Source organism: Bos indicus, chromosome 9, assembly GCF_029378745.1.
Source record: "Bos indicus isolate NIAB-ARS_2022 breed Sahiwal x Tharparkar chromosome 9, NIAB-ARS_B.indTharparkar_mat_pri_1.0, whole genome shotgun sequence".
Lineage (NCBI taxonomy): Eukaryota > Metazoa > Chordata > Mammalia > Artiodactyla > Bovidae > Bos > Bos indicus.
Genome location: NC_091768.1, coordinates 24385391 through 24406463, shown reverse-complemented (window position 1 = coordinate 24406463; position 21073 = coordinate 24385391). Strand labels below are relative to the sequence as shown.

The 21073-nt window shown below is 37.4% G+C and overlaps 1 protein-coding gene across 1 annotated transcript in view; it reads left to right on the top strand.

Annotated features, from left to right (window-relative positions):
* The window catches only part of RSPO3 (R-spondin 3), a 94292-nt gene extending 74538 nt beyond the window's left edge, over positions 1-19754 (top strand). Inside the window, exon 5 of the mRNA XM_070795822.1 lies at positions 18519-19754. Within this exon, the coding sequence (XP_070651923.1) occupies positions 18519-18706 (188 nt within the window). The 3' untranslated portion in view covers positions 18707-19754. The remainder of the gene's footprint in view (positions 1-18518) is intronic.
* Positions 19755-21073: the final 1319 nt, after the last annotated feature.

Genomic DNA, 21073 nt, shown 5'->3' with positions numbered 1-21073 from the left:
ACTCCTTATCACTGGACCACCAGGGAAGTCCATATTCCTCAGCATTTTCAATCACCTCCTGACTACTACCCTTTTTCCTAAAAATCCCCTGGAGATAAGGCAAAGTTTTATATCAATCATTAGTCACATATTCCCCTTTCTTCTTTCAAGTGGTCTTCAGGGATACAAGAAAATTCTGTATTTTTCTCAGAAAATAAAAACCCAAAACATGAGATATTAAAAACTGTTTATTCCTTTAAAACATTTTTTGCTATTTCATTCAGCATTTTTATTTCCAGGACCTTCTTATTTGATTCTTAAATACTCAATTAAACAATAAATATTCATTTTCATGGAGATTGAGTAAGAGGGCGTTCATTCCTTCAGAAACTGTCACAGTTTCTTTCATTTTCAGGTCATTTGACTTAAGGCTTTCCAGGACTTTCTCTGGTTAATTGCATTGCACATCCCATTTGCTGCCCTTGCTACACCCTCTTCAACTGACAGTATCATCATATTATCAAATGGCCCCTCATTATAGTGGAATTCTACTGAATGCAGAATTTGGTGGATTACAACGAGAGCCACAGTCATTCAAAACTCAAGAGGAAATCAAGCTTCTGAGACTGTGTAGTACCAGTTCAAAAGATTGGGCCCAAGACTGGGCCAAGATAAGCCAGGGTCATTTTTCATTATTTTAGAAGAAGACTACATTCCCAGCTCCACCAAATAGCACTTCATTTATGCCTGCTATAGAAGATAATTTGAAGAAAAACTTATTTTGCCATCTTTCAACTTTTCACAGTCAGTTCCCTTCCCTTCCTCCTCTGTTTCCCCTCTCTGTCTCTCTCCCTAACCCCTCTTATTCTCCAGCCTCAAAAAATTTTTTGTTAGGCCCTGTTTCCCAGTTTGGGGCTGAGAGTTGGTCCACATTCTGAGTTTCAGTGAAACCTTAGAGCTTTCAAATCCCTAAAACTGTTCTGGAATTCAAGTTCCTCCTCACAGTAGAAGACAGTCGGATCCTCTGTAATCTCTCTGTGCATCCTGGACTTCTAAGGTCTCTTCTGAAGCAGCCTTGTGGATACTGCAGTTATTAATCATTGGTTTGGTCCCAAAGATGATCTTCTAGAGCCTGACAAATCAAAATTAGTTCCTTGAAACCATGATGTAGCTCTCTGGAGTGGGTTGTACTCACTTGAAACCAATACTGAAATGGAAGTGGCTAGCTGGCAGAAAAGTGACTGCGTTAGTCACTCAGTCATGCCTGACTCTTTGGGACCTCATGAACCGCAGCCTGCCAGGCTCCTCTGTCCGTGGAATTTTCCAGGCAAGAATTCTAGAGTGATTTGCCATTTGCTTCTCCAGGGGATCTTCCCGACCCCCAAGTCTCCTATACTGCAAGCGGATTCTTTACTGACTAAGCTACCAGGGAAGCCCCTAACTGGCAGAGGACTCCAAAATGTCATTCATTAAGACAAGTTGTTCAAAATATTGGGTAATCACAGCATGCTTTGGAGAAGGAAATGGCAACCCACTCCAGTATTCTTGCCTGGAAAATCCCATGGACCGAGGAACCTGGCAGGCTTACAGTCTATGGGGTCACAGAGTCGGACACGACTGAGTGACTTCACTCACTCACTCACAGCATGCTTGCGTGTGTGAGAATAACACCAAAAGTATCTCTGTGCGTGCCTGCCCTTCCCCATCTCTCCTTCAATAGAATGACAGGCATTAAATCAAGAAAAAAAGAGCGTCATTCATATTTTCTCTTAGTTTTTCAACAAATATGTATTGAGTCACTGCTGTGTACCGGAGGCTTGTGACACAGAGCAAGGCGAAACTAGCACATTCTTCAGAGCAATGGTAGCAGCGCTTACCTGTGTACCCAGGCATGGAGGCCTCCCTATGGCTCCAGGTTCTCTGTGCATAGAATTATGCAAATGAATCAGGAACCCACTACTGGAAACCCCAACATTACCCACCCCACCCCACCCGAAATAACCCATTCTGTGACTTGCATTTCCTTTCCAAATATTTTTATAGGGAAGCAGAATTAAAGTTGAGTTTCTACAAGGTAAGTCCATCATATTTTCAGTTATTACTACTACAAAAAATAGAAATATAATTATATATATATATACACAAAATATAACTACTTTTACAAAAAATAGAAATATAATTCAATATCATCATGTTGTATTACAAAAGGGCCTAGAAATATATAGGTCAGAATTCATTAGATTATATATATATATATATATATATATATATATATATATAATACATATAATGTACACTTAGAAACCCGATCAAAACAATGGAAGGAAATGAACTAGTTAGTCATGAAGAAAGAAGAGAGAAATTGGGCTTCCCATGATAATGTTAACGTTAGGAGAGAAAGTCCACGTGTAAAAGAGTATTTGAAGAATGAATATAATTCTTTAAATTTTCCTGCATTAATCAGATGCATATTAGGGCACCATATTCTATTTTTCCTAAAACATTTTGAAAGTTTGAAAAGAAAAAAAGAAAGGGTACAAGTTAACTTAAGTTTAATTTAACATATGGAAAATGTTTGATAAGAAAAAAAGTCACGTATAATCTAGCAGAGTCTCTTAATTTTAAAGGTTTGAGTTTCTGAAGGACTCTTTTAATTGGCTAAATCCCCTTTTAGGCTTACTGAAAATTAAATTGGAAAACAGGCTTTCTGTCTTGAATTGGTATTTTTAAATCCACCAGAAAAATAGAACTTTTCCATCTGTGGTGGGAGAGGACCTATAAATAAATATGTGCATATATATTTATATATATACACAAACACACACACACATTTGTTGCACATGTGTCTACCCTCCTGACTCTTTCCCCACCCTAACATGTACAGTGAAAAAAGAAGCACAACGAAAAACTGTAAAGTGAGATATGGTAAAATATCACTGTGAGTGAGTGAGTGTTAGTCGTCCAGTCATGTCCAACTCTTTGCAACCCCCCAGACTGTAGCCCGTCAGGCTCCCCTGTCCATGAGATTCTCTAGGCAAGAATACTGGAGTGGGTTGCCATTTCCTTCTCCAGGGGATCTTCCCAATGCACTGACCAAACTCAGGTCTCAAATCTTGCTTAATTATCAGACTGATATTTCTAGATGAGTAAACACTCAACTGCTAAAAACTTAAAGAAATTAAATTGTGTGTATTCCATTCAAGTATATGTAACCACTGTTGATGAAATAATTACAAGGTGCTATCTTGTTGGTTATGAAAATGAATGTGAAAAGTATCTCTAATCAAAAACAGATCTTTGCACCAACAGTGAGAGGAGAAGAACTAAAACAGCTTGCATTATCTACTAAAGGTGAAACATGCCCCATATGATCTTATTTGCATGAATGAAGAAAATTTATTTCTTACACATATTAATATAGTAAAGGCTACATGGGATTTTCTATGTTTTCCAAGCTAGTTAAGAAGTCAAGAGTTTAGCATCAAGTCTATAACAAAAAAGAAAAGTGAAAATATTTGAGGATGTAGGGAAGGTACATTAAAAAATTAGCCTTACGTAAGTAATCAATAAATTTCTGAAAACAGTAAATTATGACTACAAAAGAGTGTGACATCTTTACTAAAAATGTGGAGTAGCACATGCTAAATGAGACACTTGGTAGTTGTTTTTCCCCCTGTGATGTAATTCCAGATTAGAGTTACATTTTTTCCCCCCATAGAGCAGTAAAAAGCTTCAAAGGAAGGAAAGAGTGGGATGTGGTAGAATGAGAATTAGACAGCACAGTCAGCTGGTACATAAAATGATGAAAGAGACTAGAATAATATCAACATCTTGTATAATCAATCACTGCAAATGTGTCACCAAGTATGAGGCCATCTCCAACTGTCAATACGACCGTGTAGACAATCCGGGTAAGGGAGGAAGTACAGCATAGTCAAACACGCCTATCAACACTTCTTTTTTTGTCTCCGAAGAACAAAATTCTGAGACGAGACAAGTTCTTGGAGCAAATGGAAATTTATCCAAATGAAAATCAAACGATAAATGCCAAGAGAATATTCTTTCTTTGGATTTATTTCAGTTCTTTAATTTAACCAGCTGGAATGAATTTTCAAGTAGCATTCTGTTCAGCCTTTTGAAATGGAGGACTTTCCTGTTAATTGGAAAGTTATATTTCATCAAAGATGAAGACAGTGCTCTTGGCTTAGAGATTCTCTTTAAAAAAAAGCATTTGGTGGATATTTACCATAAAAAGATTTCAGAACCTGTATTTCAAGTATGAAAAACTGAACTGTGAGCCTACACACCTAGCTGGAGAAAAAGAAGAAAATTCAAATACCAGTGTTATCCTAAGCTCTACACAAAAATGCACTATCGCTCTGTTCTCTCTCGAGAGGAATATGCAAGGATGTAAAACAGTTTAAAATATCAAGTGTTAATTTTCAGAATCAAATGTTGATATAACTGAGGTTTCTGATCTTCTAAGGTAAATGAATTGGGTAAGTCAACATATTGAAGCATTTTTAATTGTTACTTTAACATGTTTTATGGGGACTGGGGTAACATGATTGTCAACTCAGAAAGATTTAAAGCAAGAAAATGAATATTCACTAGGAAAAAACATTTTTAAGGCTCAGATTTTCAAAGCGCTCTACACTTTGAGCATATTTTCAACTTATTGTTGACTAGTAACATTAAAATTGTTACATTTAAAATTTTAATGGACACAAATTAGGAAAACTAATTTATCACAAAAGTGAAAAAAATTTAAGTATAATGAAGTATTAAAGAATTAATTGTTTATATTTCTTAAAGGAATCACTCAAAATATGGTCTGAATGATAACTGTGTGTTCTGCTCTAAAATAATTTTGCAAGAAATCCTATCTGTAATACTATCTTACATACTTTAAGTTTGGCAATATGCATATGGTAGGAGTTTTCTAAGAGGCTATTCTACTGGGCATTTTTTTCATATTTAAATGGCTGCAATTGATTTTTTTAAGGATGATATGAAAAAAAACTGATGAAAACATTCCATAGACTTACATATATTCTCTACCTTGCTATATGAGGTGGTAGCCTGTTTAGCAGCCACCATGAGTTGAGGGTGGGCCCTGAGGAAGGAAGCAACGTAGAGAATGAGCGCTGCAACCAAGACAAACACATCACTTCATCCCTGATATAGTCATTAATACTTTGAGAAGGCGGATCTCAACTGAAAATTTCAGAGAGGACGCTTGACAATGCTACAAGGCAAGCTTCAACAGTTTTTGAAATAGCGGTACTAGCCACTGCTGCTGCTGCTAAGTCGCTTCAGTCGTGTCCAACTCTGTGCAACCCCATAGATGGCAGCCCACCAGGCTCCCCCACCCCTGGGATTCTCCAGGCAAGAACACTGGAGTGGGTTGCCATTGCCTTCTCCAATGCATGAAGGTGAAAAGTGAAAGTGAAGTCGCTCAGTCGTGTCTGACTCTTAGCGACCCCACGGACTGCAGCCTACCAGGCTCCTCCGTCCATGGGATTTTCCAGGCAAGAGTACTGGAGTGACATCACTATCTAAATTTCTGAAGATAAGCAATATACACATATCCTCATAAATTCACAAACAGTATGTTAAACAATCCAAAAATCATATCCAGAGTCAATTTTTTCTAAGGAGAGCCATAATAGTAATTTTACAAACTAGTCGTGAATTTCATGGTAGAAGTAATGAACCAAATTTAATTGATTTAAAGCTGAAATTTACCAACACATTCTTTGACAGCAAATGAAAATCAGAATGTTTATGTGCTTATCCAATAGATAAAATTGTATAAGACCCAAGATCTAGTTCTAAACACACTATGCAAACATGCTTAGATCAAGAAACTTTCGACACATAAATTGTACATGAATTAGTTTCCAAGAATTTTGTAATCTAACATAATGTGCTGGGTAGAATTTCAAAGTCAAGTTAAGAAATTTTGCACTAAAAAAAAAAAAAGTACACTGAAATTACTAATTTCAAATGAACTTCCAAACAAAAGTAGTTGATTCAAAAGAAATCAGCCCACATAAAAGAATATTAAATTTAAAATAGCTATATAATATAAATTGTAATGCCCTGTTATATTTTTTAAATATTGTAAAATAAAATACAGGAAACACTTTACTTTTATAATGGGTAAATTGTGCATATTGCAAATAGTAACACATTTAAAGGTTCTTTTTTCTCCTTGTACTTTTTAACTATTTTAATTTTTTTAATTTAAATTTATTTATTTTAATTAGAGGCTAATTACTTTACAATATTGTATTGGTTTTGCCATATATCAACATGAATCTGCCACGGGTGTACATGTGTTCCCAATCCTGAACCCCCCTCCCACTTCCCTCCCCATACCATCCCTCTGGGTCATCCCAGTGCACCAGCCCCAAGCATCCTGTATCCTGCATTGAACCTGGACTGGCGATTCGTTTCTTATATGATATTATACATGTTTCAATGCCATTCTCCCAAATCATCTCCCTCCTCTCTCCCACAGAGTCCAAAAGACTGTTCTATACATCTGTGTCTCTTTTGCTGTCTCACATACAGGGTTATCACTACCATCTTTCTAAATTCCATATATATGCGTTAGTATACTGTATTGGTGTTTTTCTTTCTGCCTTACTTCACTCTGTATAATTGGCTCCAGTTTCATCCACCTCATTAGAACTGCTTCAAATGTATTCTTTTTAATGGCTGAGTAATACTCCATTGTGTGTATGTACCACAGCTTTCTTATCCATTCATCTGCTGATGGACATCTAGGTTGCTTCCATGTCCTGGCCATTATAAACAGTGCTGCGATGAACACTGGGGTTTAATACTGATGACTTACAACAAGAAGGCATCGTAGTATGCATTATTCAATATCTTTAACAGTCCCTTTTGGACTCTAAGTTAATGCCCCTTTTGAGTGCAAAAAGTCTACAGGGTAGTGTTCTGGGCAACAGAAGCACTGTGATAGACTGGAGTTACCTTGGGAGAAAGGCTTATGAAAAGTTCAGTTGGGACATGGAGCCAGAATTCAAAATTTCAGATCCAAATCTTCAGTGAGTAATGAAACTACTTAAACAACTGGAGAGAAAAAAATCCATAAAGACCTGTTGACAACAATCAGTAAGAAACATATTTGCTTTGGCAAAAGCAAGTTCATTATGCTAAGATATTATGAAAACATAGATTCTAAAAAGTTGTTAATATTACTGTTTATGATGTCTGCCATAAAATGAAGTTATTGATAATAGAACTGCCTTCAAACCTCAGTGGGATTTTGAAATTTGAATTCATACAGTTTTTCTTCCCCTTTATTTGATATTAAATGTTAGCTAACTATAAAAATCTCTGATAAATTCTATTAGAATGTTAAAAGTATAATAGTAGTAGTTTTAAAGGTCAAATGAAGTTTATAAGTTACCTATGAATGATGAAATATATAAATGATTTCCAAATTACACGTATACAATACGTCACCTCTATATGATTGTGCTGCTGCTGCTGCTGCTGCTGCTGCTAAGTCACTTCAGTCGTGTCCGACTCTGTGCGACCCCATAGACGGCAGCCCACCAGGCTCCCGTGTCTCTGGGATTCTCCAGGCAAGAACACTGGAGTGGGTTGCCATTTCCTTCTCGAATGCATGAAAGTGAAAAGTGAAAGTGAAGTCGCTCAGTCGTGTCTGACTCTTAGAGACCCCATGGACTGCAGCCTTTCAGGCTCCTCTGTCCATGGGATTTTCCAGGCAAGAGTACTGGAGTGGGGTGCCATTGCAGAGGTGTGGAAATAATGAAAATTACTTGTAGCAATAAAACAGAAGCCCGTAACGCATGGTGTAAATGAACGGTGCTGACACGAAATATCTACTGCAAAGTACTCTTAGGTTCTGAAGAGCAGCTGGGTGATCAGGAAACTGGAATTTCAAGAGGTCAAGGGAGGTATGTTTTCATCTTTGCAAAACCTCTATGTCTTCTTGTGTTAGTTCACACCTGGACACTGTATTTTCTTTTTTGTTTTTTTGTCCTCATCAGTTTCAGTGTAAATAAAACAAGAATACAAGGATGTCATGTCACATTGTGCTCTGTCAAAATAGAATGTGAAGGCAGAGAAGCGCAGTAGTTTTCCTCATCTGAAAAGATATTTTCCTCATCTCTCCATGGAGGTGATAACAGAACTTATAGACACAGTACTTACTCTTAGAAGTATGGCTGGCACTTGGACGTGTTCATTAAATTTTAGTCATCTATCCTTACTCTTACTATTTCTAAAAATTGTTATTGTTTTTGTTTAGTCATTAAGTGGTGTTCAACTCTTTGAGACACTATGGACTGCAGAATGCCAGGCTTCCCTGTCCTTCACTATCTCCCAGAGTTTGCAGTTTTCATGTCCATTGAATCACTGATGCCATCCAACCATCTCATCCTCTGTTGCCCCCTTCTCCTCCTGCCCTCAGTCTTTCCCTGGATCAGGGTCTTTTAGAAAAAGCAAGGGATTTGCAGAAAAACATCTGTTTCATTGACTACGCTAAAATCTTTGACTGTGTTGATCACAACAAACAGTGGAAAATTCTTCAAGACATGGGAATACCAAACCACCTTACCTACCTCCTGTGAAACCTATATGCAGGTCAAGAAGCAACAGTTAAAACCAGGGATGGAACAACAGATTGGTTCAAAATTGGGAAAGGAGTACATCAAGGCTGTATATTGTCACTCTGCTTATTTAACTTATATGCAGAGTGTATTATGTGAAATGCTGACTGGATGAATCACAAGCTGGAACCAAGATTGCCAGGAGAAATATCAACAACCTCAGACATGTAGATGATACCACTCTAACGGCAGGAAGTGAAGAGGAACTAAAGAGCCCCTTGATGAAGGTGAAAAAGGAGAGTGAAAAAGGTGGCTTAAAACTCAACATTCAAAAAACTAAGATCATGGCACCTGTCCCATCACTTCATGGCAAATAGATAGGCAAAAAGTAGAAAGAGTGGCAGATTGTATTTCTAAAAATAGACAGCATAAGTCATCTTCATCTTGATTATTAAAACAGGATTACTAATTGGGAGTTTAAGGAGCAAAGAGAGGAGAGACATAATTAATCCAGCAGAGGAAAAGATTACAAGAATAGGGAAGATTTTTCTGAAGGTGTGACACGTAAGCACATAAGTCTGAGTTAGATCCAGGGACACTAGAGAATGCATTCTAGGGAAAGGCATCAGTGGGATTTGTAACCATTGTGGGTTATGGTGAGTGATGTGCAGGGGTGACTAGGAAGAGCAGGATGAGGACTTCAAAGTTGATGACTACTTAAGCAGGGGCCAGGTCACCAAGGATAAGCGCCCTGGGTGCCATGGTTGGAAGCTTGGGTTTATCTGCTTTAACCTCTGAAAATTTATACTGAGTACATTATAGTCAGGACAGTCTTATTTCAGAATCCCCAAAAGAATGGGGCATAAATAGATTTTTTATTGTTGTTTAGTCTGTAAGTCATGTCTAACTCTTTCTGAACCCATGAACTGCAGTACACCAGGCTCTTCTGCCCTCCTCTATCTCGGAGTTTGCTCAAATTCATGTCCATTGAGTTACTGATGCTGTCTATCTCATCCTCTGCCACCCCCTTCTCCTTTTGCCTTCAATCTTTCCCAGCATCAGGATCTTTTCCAGTGAGTCAGCTCTTCACATCAGGTAGCCAAAGGATTGGAACTTCAGCTTCATCATCAGTCCTTCCAATGAATTTTCAGGACTGACTTCCTTTAGGATAGACTGGTTTGATCTCCTTGCAGTCCAAAGGACTCTCAAATCTTCTTTAGCACCACAGTTCAAAAGCATCAGTTTTTGGCACTCAGCTTTATGGTCCAAGTCTCACATCTGTACATGACTACTGCAAAAACCATAGCTTTGGCAGACAGACTTTTGTTGGCAAAGTGATGTCTCTGCTTTTTAAGATGCTATCTAGGTTCGTCTTAGATTCCCTTCCAAGGAGCAAATGTCTTTCAATTTCATGACTGCAGTCACTGTCTGCAGTGACTTTTGGAGCCCAGGAAAAAAATATGTCACTGCTTCCACTTTTTCCCTTCTATTTACCACAAAATGATGGATGCCATCATCTTAGTTTTTTTAATGTTGAGTTCCAAGCCATTTTTTTCACTCTCCTCTTTCACTCTCATCAAGAGGCTCTTTAGTTTCTCTTCATTTTCTTCCATTAACAATGGATGAACACTTCTTATATTAACCCTTTTCAATTGGTAGCCAAAATGCTGTTTTAGTCTTAATATCTTTGCAAAAGTGTGCTCAAGATAATTTCTCAAATTACAGCATTTAGCAGAGCATGTAATGATACATCAAATTATTTTCCTGCAAATAATTACTCAGAAGCATCTTGGAAGTTAAACGGAAATACAGTTGAACTAATTCATGTATTAAACAATGGTTGACCCTTATACAACTTCAGAGGGTTAATCCATGTATAATTTATAGTCACCCTCCATATCTGTGGTTCCCCTACATCTGGGGATTTAACCAACCAGAAGCTGTAGTACTGTAGTATTATTGTTGAAAAATATCCATATATAAGTCAATCTGTGCAGTTCAAACCTGTGTTGTTCAAGGATCAACTATACAGAGTAGATAAAACAGGTAGCTTAAATTTCCATTTGGAGACATTGTCTGCCTATTTTAAGTATCCATTATACCATATTTGCACTGTATTTGAAATAAATTCCTAGGTTAAAATAATAGAAAGGAAATAAGTGTTTCTGTTCTGTTAAACAACAAAAACCCAAAAGGTTGTAATGCATTTCTCAAGTCAATTCTACTTGGTAAAAATATAGCTGAGAAGGAATTTAGCCTTGCTGACTTTCAGCTCTGTTCTACACCACTAGGTCAAGCTGTCCTGTGTTTATATAGCCCATAATTCAAAGACCTTTAAATATGTATTTACACAATAGATCATATTTGCTGAAGTCATACTGTAGCAATTTGCCCTCCTTTGCGAAATTTCTTCAGTGATGTCTTCACAAAAAAGGAAAAAAATTGGAATTTTCATCCTCTAAACATAAAATTCAGGTCCAATTCTAGATCCAAAAATCATCAGATTAACTCCTTTTTCACGTCATTTGTGCTCTTTTGAAAGTATTAAGTCTTGGCTTCTCAAATGAATTTCCTGCCGTACCCAATAAAGAGAACTACCTAGCAATGAATTTTGTACTTTTGATGTGATACTCATTTAACTGGCTTGATCGTAGATTCTGTGATATTTAGTCTTCAGTTCACAGAGTGTGGGATACACTTTTAGCGTTCTGAGAAAACTTAGTCTTGGAAGTTGAGCTACTTAAAGCTCAATAGCTCCCCTTAGTGGTGCCTTGCAAGAAATTCACCAAGAAGCCGCTTTTATACAGATCGATACACAGATATATCTAAATACCCTGAAAATTGTGAACTGATATTCCTAATTTGAGTAATTCTCAATAAACAAATTCTATTTGTGATTCTAAAGAGAACGATTCTTTTATTCATAACCCTATTACATTTAAAAAGATAATTGAGCATTTTTTGTGGTTTTTATTTTTACTTGGAACTTAAAATATGTAATACACAATTTAGGAAATATTATTCAAGAGCATTTATTTTGTTCTTTTTTAATATATTTGTTTTTCAGTTCATACTTCTGTTTGAACATATTTTAAAAAGACAATCTGCAAGTAGTTTTTTATTTTGTATATAGGTGCCTGTTCCAAATGTACCTAATTAGAAAACTTGACTTAAAAATTAATAGTACAGTAAGTAAAAAAAAATATACCGGATATCCATGGGAAAGTATAAGAAATTAAATGATCAGTGCTGTGATATGAAATAAACTTTTTGAAAGCACATGTTTGAGACAATTGGACTTCTATTGATCTCTAGTTATGGTTCTTAAATGTAGCTGCACAGAAGAATAAACTGGGAATGAACATGTTGTTAACTCCTGGGCACATCATAAAACTGCTGACTCATAATCTCCAGGAGTGGCACTAGGAATCTATTTTTCAAAGTCATCTGTGCTTGGAAACCCAGTTTGCAGACAGCCCTAGGAGATCTTTACATAAGTGACAATATGGTATTTTATTCATGGGCTTCCCTGGTGTCTCAGATGGTAAAGAATCTGCCTGCATGTCCATCAGCAGATGAATGGATAAGACAGCTGTGGTACATATACACAATGGAGTATTACTCAGCCATTAAAAAGAATACATTTGAATCAGTTCTAATGAGGTGGATGAAACTGGAGCCGATTATACAGAGTGAAGTAAGGCAGAAAGAAAAACACCAATACAGTATACTAACGCATATATATGGAATTTAGAAAGATGGTAACTATAACCCTGTATGCGAGACAGCAAAAGAGACACAAATGTATAGAACAGTCTTTTGGACTCTGTGGGAGAGGGAGAGGGTGGGATGATTTGGGAGAATGGCATTGAAACATGTATAATATCATATAAGAAATGAATCGCCAGTCCAGGTTCGATGCAGGATACAGGATGCTTGGGGCTGGTGCACTGGGATGACCCAGAGGGATGGTACGGGGAGGGAGGTAGTAGGGGGGTTCAGGATTGGGAACACATGTACACCCGTGGTAGAGTCATGTTGATGTATGGCAAAGCCAATAGAATATTGTAAAGTAAAAAAAAAAAAAATTTTTTAGTAAAATAAAAATTACATGCAATTATTGGGTTGGCCAAAAAGTTCATTTGGGTTTTTCTACATCGTACAGAAAAAGCCGAATGAACTTTGTGGCCAACCTGATAATTAAACTAAATACACCAATAATAAATACTTAAAAAAAAAAAAAAGAATCCGCCTGCAATGAGGGAGACTTGGGGTTTGATCCCTGGGTTGGGTAGATCTCCTGGAGGAGGGCTTGGAAACCCACTCCAGTATTGTATTCATAGAAAATAACTTCAGAATCTCAAAAATGTCGATCGCCTACTCAATTATGATTTGCAACAAATATTGAATAATATGTGGCTATATGATCTTCACAGAGATTTAGGCTAAATTTTAGCTACTCTTTTAAAAAGTCAAGGCTCAAAAATAAATACCAGTCATCACCATACTCACTTTATGGGTTCTTATTACTTTTAGAAGTGTTTCTGAAATAGAAAATAGCCTTTTCTAAACTAGAAATTTCTGCTTTGCTCTCAGATTCTGACACTTGCCCTTTTCCAGTTTTCAGTACCACTGGTCCTCAGAACAAATTCCCAAAATGGCAATCAAGTCCTGTCTGTCATTCCAGCTTCTCTGGGTAATATACTATATATAGACTCTGATCAAACCAAGGAAGTCTACTTCAGTTTCCCAGATTCACCATGGCCTTGCATGCCTTCATGCCATTGACATATTGTTCACTGCCTGCTGTGCCCTTTTTCCCTCATCAGCCTGGCAGACTCTCATTAATTCTTTAAAGCTCAGCTTAAACATCACCCCATCCAGGGAGTCTTTTTTGATCTCCATTGGCAGAGTTCAATGCTTTCCTTGCTCTGCAACCAGTAGATCTCATGCATGCTACTATTTTTGCATTAGTGTGCGACTTTATTTATTGTATCTGTCTCCATATCTCACTTGTATCTCCAGGTTTTAACACATTCCTTGGCAGGGATAGAGGCTTAATTCCTGTTTGTGTAATGAGTTAATAACATTAGCCTTCATCTCTCCCATGATTAATATGTACCATGGACTATGCTAAGTGCTTTACAAGCATCCTTAAAAAGTTTAGCAAGTGGTAATGATTATCCCCATTTTAAATATCAGACAATTAATCCCAAGAGATACCAACTTGTCAAAAGTCACACAACTAGCTGGTTGCGTCTAGAATTTGAACACCATGTTTTTCTGAGTAATGTAATATTTAATGTTCTTAAACGTTACACTTCTATGCAAGGACTAATTTCTTTTTGATGGTTTCTATCCAAACACTGCCCTCATAGCTGGGACATAGAAGCATGATGAACATTCTTTTAATCATTGGAGCACTCTACAACCCAATTCTGGTGCTCATGTGTGCATGCACACACATAATCAGTGAGTGACAAAGCACAAGTGTATATGTAAGACTGTGATAACTGGAATGCATAGTTTGCAAAATCACCAAAAAATGTATAAAATAACTCCTGCCCACATCAATGAAAAGTCAGCAGAATAGAAAAAGAAATTCCCTTTAATGAAAACGACAGAGGTTCCCAAATTGCATGTGATTTTTAATGGACTAGAGACACTCTTCTGCATTTTTATTTCTTGGACAAGAGGAAAATATATTACTTATGCAAAAGGATAGTTAGCATTTCCAACCACTAACACATGGCCTGTAAAAAATAATCATCTCATTTTTCTATTGTGCAATAGCCCCCTGTTAGGCAACAGCAACGTACAACGTGCTAGTTTCCTGTTCCTTTAGTAGAGCCTCCCCTTTCACTCACTGCCCAGACTAAATAGTTATTCCTTGGATAATAAAACTCTAATACTGAGTTTCAAGCTACTTCCAAGAATGTTTCTGCCTGTATTAAGAAAGAATCATATCAGTTTGCTAATAAGCAGAAATGCACTGTAAGTTGAATATGTTGTCACATGTAGCTAGCAAGCATATAAATCAATCCATGACCAAGAAAGAAACAATATATTTTTTATGGTTGGGATCACAGCTGTAAAATGTTGGACCGTCATCAAGAGAACAATGTCAAACACTGAACTTTTGGATGATTTCCATGAAAATAACATTTTGTTTAGGGTCAGTAGTTTTTATGGAACTTTGGAATGATTTTCACTGACAATATTTTTAGAGATGAACTTAAACACCTCCAAAACGCTCTTCAAATGGAAATATTATGTAATCTAACCTTTTCAGCCATGTTCTTTGGAAAATCAACCACATACCACAAAAACCAGCATCTCTCTCTTTCAGTTTGTACAGATTTATGAAAATTATAGTACACATGCAAGACAATAAATTAGCTTTTCAGTTTTCTCTTAGTTACTAAGTTCATATCAGCACTGAAAATGTGTAAAGCAGCATGAAAAATAAGAAAAAAAACACCCTGAATTTCTTCTATAGAAATCTTATCAATCCAGCAATAGTCTTTTAAGTGAAAAGAGTAGTGGAATTCATGAATCTGTATACGACTAGTCAGCCCTAGATGTAATACTCAACTCTAATATTTTTTGTTCTCTACATATCCCAAATAATTTGCCTGATATTTGATTTACGTGGTCTGAATTCTTATTTTTGTTTACTCTTCTTTTAAAGTCCAAAATTTGGAGATTTTTATGTTGAGCCCAACAAGGCAAGTTTTCACAACGTAACTGGAAGACTTTATAAATATAGTCTCAGACAAAGCTAGTTGTGGCATAAAATCGAAGGAGACGGTGTTGGCTGAGCATACATATGCAGTATTAATAATGTTGGTTCCTAGAATTCCATAACCAGAGCTCAAGAAAAGGAAAGCCAAACCACTGAATTCAATATTTGCAGCCTATTTCAGGACGTGAAAATATTTTGGTTCTCCCATGCAAATAATTTCTCGAAAATACTTTTGTTCAAAATGACTTTTTGTAGACTGAAACTAATTTCAGATTCTACATGACTCAGTATGTGGGGATACACCCAATCAGAATTTCTTCCACACCCAGGTATACTTGGTTCTTAGTTTTCACTTACTGTATTGATTTGAATCAGTAATTTCTCACTGGGATATGTGTGTTAATGGAGATTGCTAAACCATGCCCTCAAAATTACTTTACAATGTAGGTTGTATGTGTAAAATGTTAACATAATAATAAAATATAGCTGATATACTAATTTGAAATTTTAAAACAATTCATCTAATTTGGTGCCAGACTCGCTACTTTGATCAAATTGTGTGCTAAGTCATTTCAGTCGTGTCTGACTCTTTGTGACCCTGTGGACCGTAGCCTGACAGGCTTCTCTGTCCATGGGATTCTCCAGGCAAGAATACTGGAGTGGGCTGCCAGGCCATCCTCAGGGGATCTTTCTGACCCAGGGATCAAACCTGCTTCTCTTATGTCTCCTGCATTGGCAGGTGGGTTCTTTACCACTAGCACCACCTAGGAAGCCCATTGATCAAATTACTCTCTCCTAAAACTGCCAACAGTTACCCAAGGCCAATAGAATGAAATTCATTTCTTCGTCCTGGTCCCAGTCTTTCTCTCACTATGCTTCCTACATCAAGACCTTTAAAGTTGTATTGATTCCACTTTTTAAAATGTTTCACACTGCATATCTGAATAAATCTGTGCTTCAAACCCTGTTCAAGGTCAAGATTCTCATGGAATCCAGTATATTTCAACAAACAACTACTCATTTGGTTGAGAGAGATAAAGTTCCTGCCCTCGTGGCTAATACCATAGGGTTATTGATAAGTCATAGTCACAGGTACCCCTGCATATAGAGAATTTTCAATAAAAATTATCTTCAACATATAAATATTTGTATTAAAATATAATTATCCTCAACCTTATTTGCATATTTGTTATGCAGATTAATTCTCTTCTAGTAGATGGCATGCAGATGTATCAGTTCAGTTCAGTTCAGTCACTCAGTCGTGTCCGACTCTTTGCCACCCTATGCACTGCAGCACACCAGGCTTCCCTGTTCTTCACCAACTCACAGAGCTTGCTCAAACTCATGTCCATCGAGTCGGTGATGCCATCCAACCATCTCACCCTCTGTCGTCCCCTTCTCCTCCCGCCTTCAATCTCTCCCAGCGTCAGGGTCTTTTCCAGTGAGTCAGTTCTTCCCATCAGGTGGCCAAAGTATTGGAGCTTCAGCTTCAGCATCAGTCCTTCCAGTGAATATTCAGGACTGATTTCCTTTTAATGGACTGGTTGGATCTCCTTGCAGTCCAAGGAACTCTCAAGAGTCTTGTCCAACACCACAGTTCAAAAGCATCAATTCTTTAGTGCTCAGCTTTCTTTATAGTCCAACTCTCACAACCATACATGACTACTGGAAAAACCATAGCTTTGACTAGATGGACCTTTGTCAGCAAAGTAATGTCTCTGCTTTTTAATATGCTGTCTAGGTTGGTCATAACTTTTCTTCCAAGGAGCAAGTGTCTTTTAATTTCGTGGCTGCACTCATCATCTGCAGTCATTTTGGAGCCCCCAAAAATAAAGTCTCTCTCTGTTTCCATTGTTTCCCCATCTATCTGCCATGAAGTGATGGGACTAGATGTCATCATCTTAGTTTTTTGAATTTTGAGTTTTAAGCCATCTTTTTCACTCTCCTCTTTAACTTTCACCAAGAGGCTCTTTAGTCCTTCACTTTCTGCCCATAGGGGTGGTGTCATCTGCATATCTGAGGTTATTGATATTTCTCCCAGCAATCTTGACTCCAGCTTGTGCTTCATCCAGCCCAGCATTTCTCATGATATACTCTACATATAAATAAACAGGGTGACAATATACAGCTTTGACGCACTCCTTTCCTGATTTGGAACCAGTCTGTTGTTCCATGTCTGGTTTTAACTGTTGCTTCTTGACCTGCATACAGATTTCTCAGGAGGCAGGTCAGGTGGTCTGGTGTTCCCATCTCTTGAAGAATTTTCCATGGTTTGTTGTGATCCACACAGTCAAAGGCTTTGGCGTAGTCAATAAAGCAAAAGTAGATGTTTTTCCTGGAACTTTCTTGCTTTTTCAATGATCCAACGGATGCTGGCAATTTGATCTCTGCCCTTTCTAAATCCAGCTTGAACATCTGGAAGTTCATGGTTCACGTACTGTTGAAGCGTGGCTTGGAGAATTTTGAGCATTACTTTGCTAGCGTGTGAGATGAGTGCAACTGTGCAGTAGTTTTAACCTTCTTTGACATTGCCTTTCTTTGGGACAGAATGCAAATAGGTAACTGCTACTTGGAAAATTTTGAAAACCAAATAGAACCTTTTGTAGGAGCCAGATAACATATACACATTAGTAAGTTTCTTGAAAGAAAGTAGTAATTTCTCAGTCTTGTCTGACTCTTTGCAACCCCATAGAATGTAGCCCGCCATGCTCTTCTATGCATGGAATTCTCCAGGCAAGAATACTGGAATGGGTTGCCATTCCCTTCTCCAGGGGATCTTCCTTACCTAGGGATCGAACCTGGGTCTTCTGCATTGCGTGCAGATTCTTTCACATCTGAGCCACCAGAAATCTATTCGAAAATTTATATTAATTATCCATCAATAGCTATCATGTAAAATTATCCTCATACCAAATTTACAGCAATAGAACCTTCTGGAATTCAGAACTATCAAATATTAATTACTTCATCATCTGTTGCATGTGTTTCATGTTTGCATTGCTTAAAATATAGCACAACAGCCTTCATAAAACTAATTGAATGAATGATTTAAATAGTAGATAATTTCATATCTATGGGCATGGTATGCAACCTAAGAGAAATTCAACTTGCCTTTAAAAACTTTGAAAAATGAAATTGAACAGGACTGAATGCTTTTTAAAAGGTGTCTCCTTTCATTTCAGGAAGAAAAGGAAGGGAGAGAAAAAGAAAAAAACCTAATAAAGAAGAAAGTAAAGATGCAATACCTGATAACAAAGGTCTGGAGCCCAGCAGGGAAACTCCAGAGCAACGAGAAAACAAACAGCAGCAGAAGAAACGAAAGGTCCAAGATAAACAACAGAAGTCGGTATCCGTCAGCACTGTGCACTAGAAGGTCTCATGAGATTGTCGTAAACTCGTGATGCTGCTATCTCCACCAGATGCCCAGGACAGGTGCTCTAGCCATTAGGACCACAAATGGACAACATGTCAGTTACTGCTCAGTCTAAACAACATTCCAGATAGTTGCTATATTCTTCATACAAGCATAGTTAACAACAAAGAGCCAAAAGTCCAAAGAAGGGATGCTTTTGAATGGTTATCTTACGTGCTTCTGTGCATTTTTAAGAGACAAGAAATTTTGTACATAATCATCAATAGGCTAGAAGCTGTAACAACATAATGATGACAGCTGGAGAAGCAACATCTTCTCCCTATAAAATCATGTTTTCAAGCTATTGTTTAAAGAAGCAAATGATAGTTCTGCGAACTCAAAGATGCTGTGTCCCTTCAGAAGAAACCAGAGATCAGAGGAGGGAAACACCTTTCAAAGGACAGTGTTGTTTTGTCCAGGAAATCTAGGGAGTGCTCAGATATTAGGGCCTGGCGTTTGGAATCATAGGAATTATCACCACGGAAACAATTGTTTGAAGCTTAGTTCTCTTGCCCTCATTTGTCCTTCTGCAAGAAGCATGAGAGTGCACATATTTTCAGAATTAATATACTGTATGGGATTGGAGGAAGGCAAAATGTGGAAGAAACCATAGAGCTGGAGATGATTTTTGTTCTTTACAAAACTGGGAAGGGTTGCGATTACCTGGAACAGGTCTCCAGTCTATGTCCGCACTGTGTGGTTCAGCCTCTGCTACCCCTTGGGTTATATGTCTGTAAACGTGTACCTGTAACTTACTTCCAAAAACAAAATCATACTTATTAGAAGTAAATTCTGATTTCATAGAAAACAAAAACTAGAGCAAGGAAAATATAACATGTTTGCAAAGTCGTGTGTTTTCTTTCTCTCTCAACTGGGAGGGGGAAAAACAATCTTATTACCTGCTTAATTGTCCACATGAAACTAAAAGGGATACTACTTTCTAACAAAGTGTATCTAATAGGGGGGAAAGCCACCACAATAAATATATTTGTTGATAGTTTTTAAAGTTTTGTTCATTTTATTGTTTGTTTTATTTAAAAGTTGTTACTCTTAGATATTCCTGAAATAGGAAAGTGGATTGTGGATGGAATTCAGAACATATTACATTTCTCAGTGTTTGCTTTTGGAGTCCAGCCTTATCTGAGCTGATGGAAATTTGCTTATAATGTATTAGAAGATATTTATCCCATTTTCCTTATTGTGATTAAAAAATTCTAGTTATAGCTACAGGGGCCTCCCTAAATGATTTCATTACTCCCCCTTCTCTGCTTCAAAATTTGTATCTTTTCTTGTATATCGGTTCCTCCGGCATCTTGAACATTTGGCCTTTTCTTCTGCATGTTTTTTCAGTCTCTGGATCTCTTCGGGGAACTGAATCACCCTATCTGGAGGCTTCACCAGTATTTCAGAGAGGCCACGGCCAATCTGGGGCAAGAGGAGACAGGGGCCACAGAACCTCATGACCCACCATAACCTTCCTGTTGCAATGGAAGGACACACAGCTACCCGTTCACCCATCTTCCCAGCCCTCTAAAGAGCATGGCTTTCTGAAGAGCTGGCAATGAGTCTGGTTTCTAGCTGCCAATTTCTGGTCATTCTTTCTCCACAAACTGTACTCTTCATGTGGGCTGTTTGCCTTAATTCTCTTTTCCTCTTCCAAGATATAACATTTCTGAGTGATGTGTTCCTGCTTCTTACTCTGTATTTTCTTTTCTTGTCCATGTGAAATGTGTTATGTATAAAAATAATCCAATCTTCAACTACAAATTTATGTCACCAAGGAGAAACAAACATTTGCCTTACAGAGTTGTGTTAGGTGGAAGTATAGTCCCATCTTCTAGACCTTAGAGGTGGTTTCTATCACTGTCTTTGTCCTCAATCTTACCTAGTCAAGCCTATGTGGCCAAATATTGTGCACTTTCTATGTTTATCATTGTCTTCATCCTTCCAACAAGCAGTGACTGAGAAGGTCTACACCTGCATATACAATGCTGAAAAAAGGTTAAATAAACCAGGATATAACAACTGTGGTCAATGATTATCATGTCTTCCCAGGTGTTTTGACTCCAGACTTCTATACTCTGTGGTCCCCCAGACAATGGCAGATAATCTAAATCCCTGATGCAGCTCCTAATTACAAGTAGAATTATTACAAAGGAAAAAGAAATGAAAACCAGCATTATAGTCACGTACTGGGTGAAATATAAGTGAAGACAAAGAAAACATCAACTTTAACTGCAGTTCTTAATCCACCTGTAATTAGATCTTTAAGCACGTGAAATCATTATCATCTTCAAACTAGCAGCCTACTCAACTTTGGGAAAA